Genomic DNA, 14893 nt, shown 5'->3' with positions numbered 1-14893 from the left:
TCCTGTATTCTGCCCAAGTCATAGCAGTATTGATGATATCAATGGGGGGACACACAGCTGCACCCCCTCCCAGCACTACTCAGATGACTCCACCACATTATCAGCTGAACTTCTCTGGGATATTTCTCTTTTTCTTCAGCCCTCAAATACCAAAAATCTCCTTTCCCAGCAAAAATTCTGATTTCTTTGCAGCTAAACTGCAGCAAACCCTTATCAGGCAAACACTGGAAAGTGAAGAGGGTTGAAAAGCAGCTCTTCAAAGGTTCCTGATGGTTCAGTGAGATGGGGACAGTGGCTTTCAAATGTCCCCCTCCCCTTCACCCCAGCATCACTGTGGGAGAATGGGCTCCCCAGGCAGTGCTTCAGAGCCCTGAGACAAGTGTGGGTGCCTCATAAAGAAACAAGGGGTTTATTTTCCAGCCCTTACCAGCAGCTCTACCAAGATCTACCCTGATTTTGTAGCTGGCAATGGTGGAGCTGGTGAGTCATAACCACAGATATTATTTATCCAGTAGCACAGTTGTGGTGCTGAGTGCCAGAAGTGAGACAACCACAGAGAACTGAGCAGAGGAGGTTGAAGACTGACTGGGACAAGCTTTGCCTGACAGATGGGCAAACAAAACCCAACAAAAAAAACCACTGCACAAACCATTTCAGATCTGATGGTTCCTCCAGCATCAGAACTGGATGGGGTATCCCTCTGTCCCAAGCAGCCCAGCCTGGCAAGCCAGGAGACTCCATCCATAGGGATTTTGGTGCCCAAGCTCCATGCAAGAGCAGACCTAACTCTGAACTTTTTTTTTTTTCCCTGTCTCTGGCTTTTTTTTCCCTTGCTCTGTTCCTCACACTGCAGCCCAAAGGTAAAAAGGTGATTTTTTTTTTTTTTTCTTTTCTGGGATATCACCACTGCTTCCTTCCCACCCCCTGCATGGGAGAAATGGCACAAACCTGGGTGGTGGGGAGAGCAGTTGGACTCCAGGTAAGTCCCAGTTGGGTCCTGGCTGGGTGCTAACCCCCCAGTCAGACCCATCAAGCATATTCAGATGTGTTCAGTGCTTGGATGCACTTTTCTTGCATGAATTTCAAGGGAAATGCATGTTTGGGGTGTGTGTAGGGGTCCCATGGGTCCCTGTGACAAATGGACACTCAGCACCACTGCTGGCTGGACCCAGAGGGTCAGAGCTGCTGCCCCCACACCTCTCCCACCCTGACACACCCCAGATCTCCTTCTCTGCCTGCAAAAAAGGGTCTCAAAGTGTCTCTCAAGCCCTCCCAGGGTGTTGGGGGAAGGCAGGGGAGCCCCAAAGATGCCCCTGAGCCTCAGCCATGGTGATGTCTCTGCAGGGTACCCCAGGCAGTGTCTGCGTTTCACTTCAGGAGGAGTGAAAGTGCCAGTTGGAGATGGAAACAAAAAATTAGGTCAACTGCAAACACTGGTGGTGAGAAGCTGAGTGCTCAGCCCTGCCTTGGGTCAGTGCTGGGTGGTTTGGAAGTGTGGGGGGGGAGGAGGGTAAGGGGAGAGCTCCTGTGAGAAGTTGGTGGAAGCTCCCCTGGTTCCAAGCAGATCTGGGGAGCTGGGTGTATCCCTGCAAGTCACATAGTCAAGAAAGAGAAAATGAAACAGCAGAAATAATAATAATTAATAATAGACCTGCAGAGGAGAGGAAGGAGATGAGAGCAACTCTTCTGCAAAGCCCCCGAGGTCAGTGGGGAAGGAGAGGGAGAAGGTGCCCAAGCAGAGGTTTCCCTGCAGCCCATGGTGAGATGGCAGCTGTCCCCATGGGGTGACAGCCCCTCCTGGCTCTTGTCCCCTTCGGGTGCTGCTGTCTGTCTGGCAGTGTGGGCAGGGCAGGGAGACAGAGTCCCCAGGGGCTTTCTGCACCCACAGCCTCCATCCTGCCCCCCACTTCAAAGGCCACTGGAGCAGGGGTGGGTGCTGCTGTGTGTAATACAGAGAAAGCCTTTGGCCAAGGGTTACTCATTTGGGGCTCCCCATGGGATCTGGCAGCCTTCTGGGGAGGGGCTGGGGGCACCTAAACACCCAGAGATGGATCTGCTCCACAGCACCCATGGGTGCCAGCTGCCTCCTGCCCACCATGGCCACAGGTTTGGTGAGTGCAGGAGAATTATTGAGCAGCTGGGAGAGATTTCCTGCCCCTCCTCTGTCACACAGACAGCAGATGAACCTGAAAGGGTGAATCCTGAGAGAAGGGGCCCAGGACCATTTGCTTTTTGGAGATTAAGAACTTCCCTCATCTCACCCAAAAGTTTAAGCCTAGGGAAACGTTGCCATGAGAGCTCCTCAGTCTTTCATTCTGGCTGCATCTACACAAGTCAGTCTTTTGCAAATCAAAGGAATAAAGAATAAAAAAACAAGAGAAAACTGAGCAGATGGTTTCTGTCGGGCACCTTAAAGCAGAAATTGGCAGCAGGTCCCAGCAGCTTCACTCCCATGAGGTCCAGGGAAAGGAAAAGGTGATGATGCTGGGGAGAAAAATCTCTACTGGGCCTCGTGCTTGATCAAAGTGAGCACCAGAAACATTTCCAAAGCTTTCAGATGGACACTTTCTAATATAGGAACAGTCAAGCCAGATGCAGTTGCTGTATTTGGTGATTAAAGATGATTTAATTGCTGCAGAAATGGTCAGGGCTTAAGCAGTGACCACAATCTGATGATATGAGCACTGGGCAGCCCCTGCCAGTAATACAGATAAGAGACATTTCAAAAGGGCTACTATAAATCAGGGGAAATTATGAGAAAAAACTGACCAGGTAGAAAAAAAAGCCATGAACTAAATGACTGTGAATGGAAAGTTAAAGAGCTCCTTTGAAAGTGTTTAAGAAACAGTGAAGGAAACAACTTACCAAAGTGTTTAACCTGGCAGCTGTTAAAAATAATAGTAAATATCATAAATTTAAAAGGTAATAAATACTCAGGAAACTAGAAAATGAAACAGTTCATGTTGTCCATGAGGGAGATGCTCTGGAGCATGCTGGTCTTGGAGCTTTTTTTATGTTGTTGTTGACACCAGCTCTTGATTCAGTCTCTGGAGTTCCACAGGTGATGGGGAACTCTTTGCTTAAAAAGAAACAAGCAAGGAAGAATCCAGAGCTCCACCACCACCTCATTTCCAGGAGGAATGGCTTTGGGACCATCTTTGTTGGCCAAAAACCTCCTGAGGAGGGGAGGCCAGAGGAGGTCAGTGCCAGATGATAGGCAAGAGGAACCACTTCTAAGTCCAGAGCTGTGCCTGGAGCACCACTGGTTTCAGCTCCTCCTCGGGGGGTTTCTGACACTGCAGGAATGACAGGGAATGGACCTGGCTGAGCTCTGCAGGACCAGATGCATTGCTGAGTGTCAGCTGCACAATTAGGGTTTTTTTTTTTCCCCCCCCCATTGATTATTTCTCTTCAGAAAAATGGCTCAAGTTGCACTGGATTTTCTCCCTGATCCCTTCCAGTCTGATGGGATGGGATGATGGGCTCTGACTACAGCAGATACTCAGGAAAAAGAAGGGACATTGCTATGACTGAGCTCTCCCTGACCTTTCAGAGCTCCTGCAGGGAACATTTTAGCCCCTGCTGAACTCAGCTGACATCACAGTAAAAGAAGTCCACAAAGAAAAAAGCACAGCCCACAGGGGCTTCACTGGAAAAAGGGCAAAGACAACATCAGCAGTGGAAAATCCCCCATCACACCCAAAAAATGGGACTGATCAGCAGGTCCTAGACTTACCTGGCTTTGCTGTGCCCAGTGGGGGAACAAAAAGGCTTCTTTTGGCTGAAGGACTGTGACATCCAAGGAAAATGGGCAGTGAGGAGCCAGCTGCACCCCAGGGAGCCCATCCAGAGCTCAGCTCACTGCTCCTAGGAAGGACCTTGCTTGGAATAATCCCACTGTTTCCTTCTCTGCTGCTCACTGACCAGCTGGATCCGTGCCTCTGCTCCCAGAAATCCTTGGCACAGGCAGGAGCCAAGAAGTGGCTGTAAGACACAAGGGGAAAAAAAAAAACCATGTGGAAGTGAAATAAGGGTGAGATAATTCACAGGGTTCAGAGACAGTGCAGCAGTACACAAACTTTTTAGGTGATATCCCTTGACTTGGAGAAATAAACCTGGTTTAGTCACAGATTACTTGATTTCTGGAGTGGACAGAACCAACAAAAGTCAATACCTGGGGCACACACTGAGAATTCCCTCATTGCATCCAGTGCTGCAATGAAGAAGTTTCAAGACAAGTGTAAGAGGGTTCATTGAGTTTTATGGCATCAGCTCCACCTTTAGGGTCCCCACAGAAGAGGGACCAAAATAGTTCTCACCCAGGCAGTAAATTTTGGCACTGGATGGGGTGTGCAGCAAGCCTGGGATGTGCTGGGATGCCAGGAAGGTTTCCTCTTGGAAAGAGAGAGCAGGGGGTGGTTAAAGCCAAATAATCCACCTGCACTTGGGGTTTTTATATGGAAGGCAGGAGGAGAAGTGAAGGACTGGAGACAGGGGATGCATGGGGTTGGGCTGGCCCTGGAGGAGCTGTTCCAGACAAAATGCCACATCCAGGACTTGAAATGCAGCTTTGGGTCCTCAGTGCTACGTAGTTAACCCAGGCTGAGCAACAACACTTGCACTGGGTGAGGACAGAAATGACAAAGCAATTTCAGAAATACTTCTGCACAACCTCCACCCACACCTTTCCTTTCTTTCTTTCTTTCTTTCTTTCTTTCTTTCTTTCTTTCTTTCTTTCTTTCTTTCTTTCTTTCTTTCTTTCTTTCTTTCTTTCTTTCTTTCTTTCTTTCTTTCTTTCTTTCTTTCTTTCTTTCTTTCTTTCTTTCTTCCTTTCTTCTTTCTTTCTTTCTTCCTTTCTTTCTCTTTCCTTCCTTTTCCTTCCTTCTTTCCTTTCCTTCCCTTCCTCCTTCCTTCCTTCTTCCTTCCTTCCTTTCCCTTCCTTCCTTCCTTCCTTCCTTCCCTTCCTTCCTTCCTTCCTTCCTTCCTTCCTTCCTTCTTCCTTCCTTCCTTCCTTCCTTCCTTCCTCCTTCCTTCCTTCCTTCCCTTCCTTCCTTCCTTCCTTCCTTCCTTCTTCCTTCCTTCCTTCCTCCTTCCTTCCTTCCTTCCTTCGCCTTCCTTCCTTCCTTCCTTCCTTCCCTTTTCCTTCCTTCTCTCCTCTCTTCCCTCTCTTTCCTCTCTTCCTCTCTTCCTTGTTCGTCTCTTCCTTCTTCCTCTCTTCCTACATCCTCTCTTCCTTCTTCCTCTCTTCCTTGTTCGTCTCTTCCTTCTTCCTCTCTTCCTCCTTCTCTTCCCTCCTTCCTTCCCTCCTCTTCCTCTTCCTTTCCTCTCAATCTTCCTCTCTTCCTCTCTTCCTCTCCTTCCTCTCTTCCTCTCTCCTCTCTTCCTCTCTTCCTCTCTTCCTCTCTTCCCTCTCTTCCTCTCTTCCTTCCTTCCTCTCTTCCTTCCTTCCTCTCTTCCTCCTCTCTTCCTCTCTTCCTTCCTCTCTTCCTTCCTCTCTTCCTTCCTCTCTTCCTCTCTTCCTTCCTCTCTTCCTTCCTCTCTTCCTCTCTTCCTCTCTTCCTCTCTTCCTCTCTTCTCCCTTCCTCCCTTCCTCTCTTCCTTCCTCTCTTCCTCTCTTCCTCTCTTCCTCTCTTCCTCTCTTCCTCTCTTCCTCTCTTCCTCTCTTCCTCTCTTCCTTCCTCTCTTCCTCTCTTCCTTCCTTCCTCTCTTCCTCCCTTCCTTCCTCTCTTCCTCCCTTCCTTCCTCTCTTCCTCTCTTCCTCTCTTCCTCTCTTCCTCCTTCCTCTCTTCCTCTCTTCCTCTCTTCCTCTCTTCCTCTCTTCCTCTCTTCCTCTTCTTTCCTCTCCTCTCTTCCTTCTCCTTCCTCTCTTCCTTCCCTCTCTTCCTTCCTCTCTTCCCTGTTCCTTCCTCTCTTCTCCTTCCTCTCTTCCTTCCTCTCTTCCTCTCTTCCTCTCTTCCTTCCTCTCTTCCTCTTCTTCCTTCCTCTCTTCCTTCCTCTCTTCCTTTCTCTCTTCCTTTCTCTTCTTCCTTCCTTCCTTCCTTTCTCTCTTCCTTCCTTTCTCTCTTCCTTTCTCTCTTCCTTTCTCTCTTCCTTTCTGTCTTCCTTTCTTTCCTTTCTTTCTATAGAGTAAGGCCAGTGAAAGATCAAGAGCCAGGGAGGGAGGGGATGGAGTTGGGTGGGATCTCACATCTACTTCAAAGGAAAATACCCATAAAGTGACAACTCCAGGACCACCCCACTTTGGACCATCTCAGCTCAGCATCCCTGTGGTTTTTTGCAGAAACTCAGCAGCAAACAGTGAAACAAATTCCCTTTCCTGGAGGGAGCAGGGAGGGAGGGAGCAGGGCAGAAGGACCCAGGCTGTTTGACAGAGCAGCTCAGGATCAGGGATTTGCCACTCTCTCATTTTGGCCTCCCATGGATAAATGTAGATGCTCCTCAGCCTAAAATACTGCATACAGTTAGTGTTAGGGTTTAGAAATTTATATATAAATATAAATATATATAAAGCTTACATTTCCAGGGACCTTTTTTAAGCAAGCACCTAGACATGGTAGGATGCTGCAGATCCACGGGAGCAAGCAGAGCTCCTTCTCCACACTGTCCCAGCCTCAACAGCAACCCAAGGTACAGAAAAGAGATTTTAGCAGCATTCTAGGAAGGAGCCAGCCCTGTAAAACCCCCACCTAAGGCTGAAGAGAAAGATAAGAGTTTTACTGCCAAAAGGCTGCAGGAAGACAAGGGGTGTCCACCCAGCTCTCAGCTGTTGTTGGAAACATCACCTATCAAGGCAGCCAGAGATGAAGCTATGAAAGACATAAACACATCTCATTTCAAAGGGCCTTACTCAGAACTGAACTGGGATGCAACATATCAGCCCCCACATTCACATACACACGACAAGAAGAGAAGAGAAAAGAAGAGAAAAGAAGAGAAAAGAAGAGAAAAGAAGAGAAAAGAAAAGAAAAGAAAAGAAAAGAAAAGAAAAGAAAAAAGACAAGAAAAGACAAGACAAGATAAGACAAGACAAGACAAGACAAGACAAGACAAGACAAGACAAGACAAGACAAGAAAAGAAAAGAAAAGAAAAGAAAAGAAAAGAAAAGAAAAGAAAAGAGAAGAAAAGACAAGACAAGACAAGACAAGGCAAGGCAAGGCAAGGCAAGACAAGACAAGAAAAGAAAAGAAAAAAAAGACAAGACAAGACAAAAGACAAGACAAAAGACAAGAAAAGACAAGAAAAGACAAGAAAAGACAAGATAAGAAAAGAAAAGAAAAGAAAAGAAAAGAAAAGAAAAGAAAAGAAGACAAGACAAGAAAAGAAAGACAAGACAAGAAAAGAAAAGAGAAGAAAAAAGAAAAGAAAAAAGAAAAGAAAAGAAAAAAAGAAAAGAAAAGAGAAAAGGAAGGGGAAATTCAGATTAGTCACAAAGTTCCCCCGCCTGCTTCTCTGGGTGCATAAAACCCATCAAACTCTCTCCTGGAGGCAGTGTCTGCACTTCAGCTCTGGCCCTGGGACAAGGACACTTCACTCATCTTCCCCCTGCTCATCTCCAGGCTCCTGCTCTGCTCCTGGCCCCTTTCCCAGCTTTTGCTCACAGCTCCCCCAGCATGGAAGAAGAGCCGGGTGTGGAGCCCAGAAACCCAGACCCAGTGGATCAGGAGATGGAAGGTGCAGAGGAGGAGTGGAAGGGCTGGCAGGCAGGACAGCTCAGGAACATCCTGCACTTGGTGTCTGCAGCTGCCCAGTGGATATTGCTGCTTCTCTGCCTGATTTACCTTGGTGTAAACTCCCTGCGAGCATCCCCGGTAAGAGTTCCTGTTCATCCCATTCCCTGCTGCCCTGGAAAGCTCTCCATGGGCTTTTCCTTTTCTTTTCCTTAAAAAAAAAAAAAAAGAAAAAACATTTAGACCTATCCCTATTCAAGTTACACATTTTTAATCCTTTCTGTAATGTCTGTCATTCCTTTTTTTTTTTTTTTTAACATTCCCTGCCTTCAAACCATCACATCCAGCACTGCCCAGTGCAGGGTTTGGGGACAAGCTGGCTGGAAGGGGACATCATTCCATGGATGCTCCTTGTACCATGGGTCTGCCTCCCTCCTGCTCCCTTCCCTGCTTGCAGTGTATTCCTATTTAATTAAATGGGATCATCAGGGTGGATGTTAAGCTTCCAACAAGTGCACGTGGAAGTATCAGGTCCTGAGCTGCTCCTAAATGCCTCCAGACCTCTAAAAACATGCAGGGAGATTTGTGAGAAAGGAAAAGAGTTTGTGAGACCTCAGCAAGACCCCTGGAATATATCAGCAGATATATTGGGCTTTAGGAGCAGCCACCCATAGCTGCAGAGGGACAGCATCTCTGGGTGTGTGTGTGTGTGTGTGTGTGTGTGTAAATCACTGGTGTGGCCAGGGACACAGAGTTTTGTGTCCATAAATAACAGAGATTCCTGAAACTCAGAATACGTGGCCAAAAAAATGGCAGAGAATCCATTTTCCTCTTCCCTGTGTTTGCAGGTTGGTTGGTTGTGGATTGGCACCAATCTCTCAGTGCCACTTCCACACGTGGGAGTTCTCCTCCCACACCTTCTCCAGGACCTAGGGATGATTTTAAAGCTTGTTTTGCTTCACCTGACCCGAGTTCATCCTCTGCCCACCTGGCAGGCATGGGATGAAGCACAGGAGGGAGGGATGGCCTCGTGCTCTGGGTTCTCTGCTCCTTAGTGAAAACCCTTGTGCTCTGCACAGATTTCACTGACCAAATGTCACAGCAGTAATTAAACTGCAGAATGATGCCCCCCAGAACACTGAAATGGGATCCTCCTAATGGGGTAAGCCCAGTATTATCTGTTCCCATATCAACTGTTGTGCAATAATATGGTTTTAGTCTGCTGACAGAGTAGTAGCTGTGAGCGTCTGAGCTCATTGCATGTAACTACACAAGGGCTTTGTCACTTTAGCCCTTTAAAACTTTACAGTTATTTCTTTTAGTTGTCACTATGCCATTAATATTTATGTTTGGTGTTACTTTAGGGCATCAGTGGTTAAAATATTGTCCTTTGTTTCTGGTTTAATAGTTCATTCTTAAGGTTCCTACAGAGTTTTGCTGCCATCTTGTTTGCAGCAGCATTGCTCAGAAACTCAAGATGCAATTTCACTCAAGATTTCTGTGATAATTGAAAAAACAAAACAAAACAAAACAAAAATAAGAAGTTAGATGATATAACATTTCAGTGCTCTTCTCCTTCCACTGCTTTGGGAGAAAGAAGCTGCAGAGGAAGCCAAAGGAGAAGGGTGAGCCCCTCCAGATGCAGAAACCTCTCCTGGGTCACACTCCTCACCTCTCAGTACCACTCTTTTCTCCAAAATTGTTCATTTCAATCCTTCTCCTCCAGAGGAAGATGGCAGGGGCTGGAATTGCTGCCTGTGAGCCTTACAAACCAGGTGAGCAGGGGACACTGTGCATGCCTGGAGCTTCCCCTTCTCATCAGGATGCTCAGGGATGTGCAGCAGGTGAAAAGCTCAGGCCCTGGGACAGTCCAGAGAACCTTTGCAGTTTTAAAACACTTCCCAGCTGCAGGCCCAGGGCTGGTTTCTGTCATTTCAAGCAGATAACCATGGTGTCTTGTATGGACTTGCTATGCAGGAGCCATCTCTCAAGCTGCACATGGGGGGATTTCCTTGCACTGGAATTCCAGGGCTCAGCTGGATAACCATGGAGTGACCCTAAAAATACCTACAGCAGAGGCTGAAATACCAACCTGACTTGGCTCTTGTGGTCTGACTTGCCTCTTGTGGCACTTTAGGGACACAGACTTCACTAGAGTAGGGACAGAGCAGCATCCAAGTGGCAAACTGGGAGCAATGGTTGCTCTGTTACAGGAGAGTTTTATAAAGGTAGGGCAGGAAAAGCTGCAGGAGGGGCAATTGTGTGAAAGGTTTAATGTAGGTAAAGAAGATATGGCCATAACCTTATCCTCTGGTGTGGGGAAGGTACAACCCACTGCCAGGACACAGTCACCTGCAACACAGGGAGTCAGGCACAGGAGCCTCTCAGCCAGCACCAGATTTGTGCTTTGGGCTGTGCTGAAGCTTCTGCTCTAGACACAAAGTCCCAGGCAGGAGGAAATCCCATGTCTGGGCATCCAGAACAGGCAAAAATGATTTGGAAATCTTCATGCAAATGCTAAGGGAAAATCTGAAGCGAGCAGTAAGGAGGAGCTCACTTGGTCACTCCCAGCCCTGCAGGATTTTCTCCCAGCAGTAGAATTTGAACATGAGCCAGCAGTGTGCCCAGGTGGCCAAGAAGGCCAATGGCATCCTGGGCTGGCTCAGGAACAGCGTGGCCAGCAGGTCCAGGGAAGGGATTCTGCCCCTGTGCTCAGCTCTGGGGAGGCCACAGCTTGAGTCCTGTGTCCAGTTCTGGGCCCCTCAGCTCAGGAAGGAGATTGAGGTGCTGGAGCAGGTCCAAAGGAGGCAACTGGGCTGGGGAAGGGACTGGAGCACAGATCCCATGAGGAGAGGCTGAGGGAGTTGGGGGTGTTGAGGCTGGAGAAGAGGAGGCTCAGGGGAGACCTCATCACTCTCTCCAACTCCCTGAAAGGAGGTTGGAGCCAGGGGGGAGTTGGGCTCTTTTCCCAGGCAGCTCTCAGCAAGACAAGAGGGCAGGGTCTCAAGTTGTGCCAGGGGAGGTTTAGGTTGGAGATGAGAAAGAATTTCTTTCTGGAGAGGGTGATCAGGCATTGGAATGGGCTGCCCAGGGAAGTAGTGGATTCTCCGTGTCTGGAGATCTTTCCAAAGAGCCTGGATGTGGCACTGAGTGCCATGGGCTGGGAACTGCAGCGGGAGTGGATCAAGGGTTGGACTTGATGATCTCTGAGGTCCCTTCCAACCCAGCCAGTTCTAGGATTCTATGATTCTATGAATTTACTACCAGGTAGCTGCAAAGTGCTCTGAGGCTGCACAGCCACCCCCAGAGAGGTGTCAAATGGGTGATGTACACCAGTGGCTGACAGCTGCTACAAGGTTTGTCACCCATCCTGTTGGTGTTAGAGACACCCTGTCCACCAGCAGCTATATGGGTCAGGTTGTGGTGGATGCTGCTTAACCTCAAAGGTCCAGTGCTTATTGGGAAACTACCTGGAAGTCCCAGCTGCCTGAGCCAAAGACTGAAAGGCTCATGCACTGAGGTCCCTAGAAAAGGAGTAAGATTTAAGACTCAAGGCAATGGGTAAGCTCAGCAATGCCAGGGGAGGGGGTGTCAGCAGAGCCAGCATCTCTTAAAACTTGTGTTTGGGAGCCAAATTCAGCCTTGGCAGTGGAGCAAGCTGCAGAGCATCAGCTGTGGCATCACCAGGGCGTGCCAGGGCAAAGCTTTCCCACCAGCAGCACCAACCTCACCCCCTGGCACAAACTGAACGGGGCAGCTGAACCCCAAACTCCATCCCCTGCTCCTTGCTGTGCCCAGCTGCAGGTTTGCAGAGCTGGGCTCACTCTGTCCTCTCTGCTCCAGCTTTCCCTGAGCTCCAAGTGAACGGGACACTGTTCCTGTAGCCAAATACAGGAAAATCAGCCCAACACATCTCCCACAGCACACCTAGGAAACCCATGGTCTAGGTAAAGGGAAGAGCACGGAGCTGCCAGCCTAAGCTTTCACTCTTTAATCAGGCAAAACCCATGAGACTTGAGGTTGTAAAGAGACATTTGGGCCTCTTGTGGTTAAGATGAGAGATGGGTTTGGAAGATGCAAGGCTCAGATTTTAGAATCATAGAATTGGCTGGGTTGGAAGGGACCTCAGAGATCATCGAGTCCAACCCTTGAACCACCGTTGCGGTTGCTAGACCATGGCACTGAGTGCCACATCCAGTCTTTTTTTAAATATCTCCAGGGACAAAAAGAAAGCTAAGACAGAAGTCTGGAGTATCTGGTCAGCAAGCCACATGCTCCTGCAGCTGCATTGACTTTTCCTGTTACACCTATAAAATGCAAATCCATTTTAAAAGTGCCCTAAAGCACTTCCTAGGCTTTAGAGAGACACATCCAGCAACAGCCTGAGCCAGAAAGCCAGAGCAGCCTTTGGTGATGGGAGGAGGAATCAGGGGGGGCACCTCTGGGTCTCAGCCCTGCAACCAGAGACCCTGCAAGGCAGGATGGGGGAGCTCATGCACCCCCAGATCCTTCCTGACTGTTTTGGATCCATTCACCCCATTACATTCCCGGGATTCATTCCCCACCCTCATTCACCCCATTACATCCCCAGGATGCTTTCCCAACCAGCTCAGTGCCAAGCTGGAAGTCAGGCTGGCTGGGAACCAAAAGAAAATCATATTTTATAAAAACGATATAAAAGCAAATAAAGAACATAACCAGCTAACCACAGCGGTGCCGAATGAGGCTGCCAGGGATCTTCTGTCGGCACAGCCCCTGCCCCGGTGGTGAAACGAAAGCGATAGCGACGGCAGCGCCCGCCCGGAGCCTTAATGAGGATTTACCTTTTTTAAAAAAATTATTTTTATTCTTTTTTTTTCCAGCCTCGGAGCGACAAAGTGCCCTGGACCCACATCCGCTACACAGGTGGGTTGGCTCCCGGCCCCTCCGCTCTCCGCGCAGCACCCGCGGCTCTGCCCCGCACCTCGGAAAGGCTCCCGGCTCCTTGCACCCCTCCTTGCGGGGGCTCCCGGGGCCACCAGAAAGCTCCCCCGGTAGCCAGAGGCAGCTTTGCTCTTCCCGAGGATGCAAACACACCACCCACCAGCCCCCTCCAGCAACCTGGTGCCCCCCGAGGGCTCCTCCGGGATCCCCCGGACCCCCGGGAGGGCTCCCCTGGATCCCTCGGTCCCTAAAATGCCAGGATTTGTTCTGCACTTCGTGTCCCAGCAATGGGATGGATTCTTCTCCTGAAGGAAGGTGCCAGGGTGAGGACCTGAGCCAGTGCTGCAAGGGGCCAAAGCCAAACGAAATGGTTTTCTGGGGAAAATCTGTGTGGATTTCTGCTGTTCCTTGCCTAGCTGTTAAACCCAACATTCACTCTGCATGAGAAGGAGAAAAGTGGGTTTGCTCATTCACTGGGGAGCTGCAGCATGCTCTTGGGGCGTTTCTGGAAGAAGTCAGTGATGTCCTGGTTTCTGAAAGATGTAAATGGTTTCCCATGTAAATGGTTCCCTGGGGAAGAGGGAGGGAGTAGAAACAGAAGTGCTCTGTGTGCCTTGGGTGTTTTATCTGCTGAGGCACCTCAGTCTTCTTGAAATTAAAAATTTGGTTGGCCACTTTACTCTCAGTTAAGATTTTAAGGTAGCAATGAGTCCAACTCAAGAGAAACTCGGGTGAAACTTAGGAAAAAAGCCTCAGAAATGTGGCCTCAGCCCAGAGGGTTCCACTGCTCCCAGGGGTGGTGTGCTGAAAACCCAGGAGGGTTTTGTTCCCCAAACAGGGAAATTTACTGCTTGTTCCAAGGGGAAACATCTCATAAATTGCTGGTTTAATTTCTCCTGGCTCTGTTCTGTATTAACTTCTATCATTTCTGGCTCTGTGTTGCTCTTGTATCCTGTTTTCTGGTAAAGTTGTTCAAGCCAAAGCTAAAACCAAGGGGTGATGTTACCAACATTTCCAGAGAAAGCACTTTTCCCTCTTCCTTCCAGCTCTGGAAACACTTTTTACTGTTTTATTGCTGTTCTTCTTAAAAACCTGTGCTTCCTAAACTCACAGAGACATTTTATTGACTTCTGTATGTTCAGACCTCCAATAAAGAAACAGAAATCTGGAGGAATAATTAATATAAAGGGGATTTTTGGTCCAAAAGGCACAGCTTTTGCTCAGGAGTGGTAACTTGGAAATTTCTACTTGTCTGCAGTGGATGCTACTCCAACTCCAGTGCTCCCTATTCCCTTTCTATTTCATTTTCTTCCTTTCCTATATTTTTCCACCACAACCCATTTCCAAAAAAAAAAAAAAAAAAGAACAAACCAAAAACCCATTTATCATCATTACCCTTCCAGGTAAAAGCACTAAAGGAGTAGCTGTGAACCTGACTGCTGAAGTAGGCTCTGTTCAGATCAGAAATGGGTCCATCCTCATCACCTGTGATGGTCTCTACCTGGTGTCCTTGAAGTGCAACAACATCATTTTCTCTGACCTGGAAGAAGAAGGATTGTTGAACCTGACACTGTGCAAGGCAGACAACAAGAACTGCAGGGCCCTCTGGGAGCAAACTGTCCAGAACAGTGACAAAGCAGTAAATCTAACCACAGTTCTCTACTTGTTTGACCAAGACAACCTCACCCTGTGGACCAGCTTCAACGCCATCATTGAGGATCTGTCCTTCAGCCTGGTGTTGCTGAGTCCACTGGTTCACTGTAGAAGATGACATTTGGAATTTGCCTTGTAAATTAGAGCCCTTTCCTACCCATCCGTGGACTTGTACAAGCAGACTGCTCTGGCTTCCATCCTTAGGGCTGTGGGAACCCTCAGCTGGAGGGCAGAAAAATCCCAGTGCAAATGGGCTTGATACAGTGCCTGCTCTGTTGGACTCTCTGGAGCTCTGTGCAGCTGCTTTGGATCTTTCTAACCCTGAGGAAAGGGATGTGTGGAGCCCCTGAGGAGAACAAAAGATGAAAGCTAAAAGAGAGTCACCCAAGCTTAGCTCATAGCCAAGGAAACCAGGGGTTTCTCTGGTTACTCCCTATAGTACAAACACGCTGTAGATTTGCTAAAATCAAAGTGGTGAATCAGGAAGATCCCTCAAGTGTCTCAGAGCCATCTGGAGAAGCAGAAGAAATCTGCTCAACACCCTTTTGTCTGGCAAGGCAGGAGACAGGGAAAGAGATAGCAAGGGACTTCCTCTGCAGTGATGCAGAAAATGCTCTCTGAGAGGTAAAGACCCCAAAAGGAAGGGTGG

The 14893-nt window shown here is 48.5% G+C and overlaps 1 protein-coding gene across 1 annotated transcript; it reads left to right on the top strand.

Annotated features, from left to right (window-relative positions):
- The first annotated feature begins 7410 nt into the window (after positions 1-7410).
- TNFSF4 (TNF superfamily member 4) lies at positions 7411-14418 on the top strand. The gene is made up of 3 exons (XM_030455493.1): positions 7411-7809; positions 12531-12573; positions 13995-14418. The coding sequence occupies exons 1-3, from the start codon at positions 7612-7614 to the stop codon at positions 14360-14362; spliced, it is 609 nt and encodes a 202-aa protein (XP_030311353.1). The 5' UTR covers positions 7411-7611; the 3' UTR covers positions 14363-14418.
- The last annotated feature ends 475 nt before the right edge of the window (positions 14419-14893 follow it).

This window comes from Calypte anna, chromosome 8 (assembly GCF_003957555.1).
Source record: "Calypte anna isolate BGI_N300 chromosome 8, bCalAnn1_v1.p, whole genome shotgun sequence".
Classification (NCBI taxonomy): domain Eukaryota; kingdom Metazoa; phylum Chordata; class Aves; order Apodiformes; family Trochilidae; genus Calypte; species Calypte anna.
This window is presented reverse-complemented; position numbering and strand designations above follow the sequence as displayed.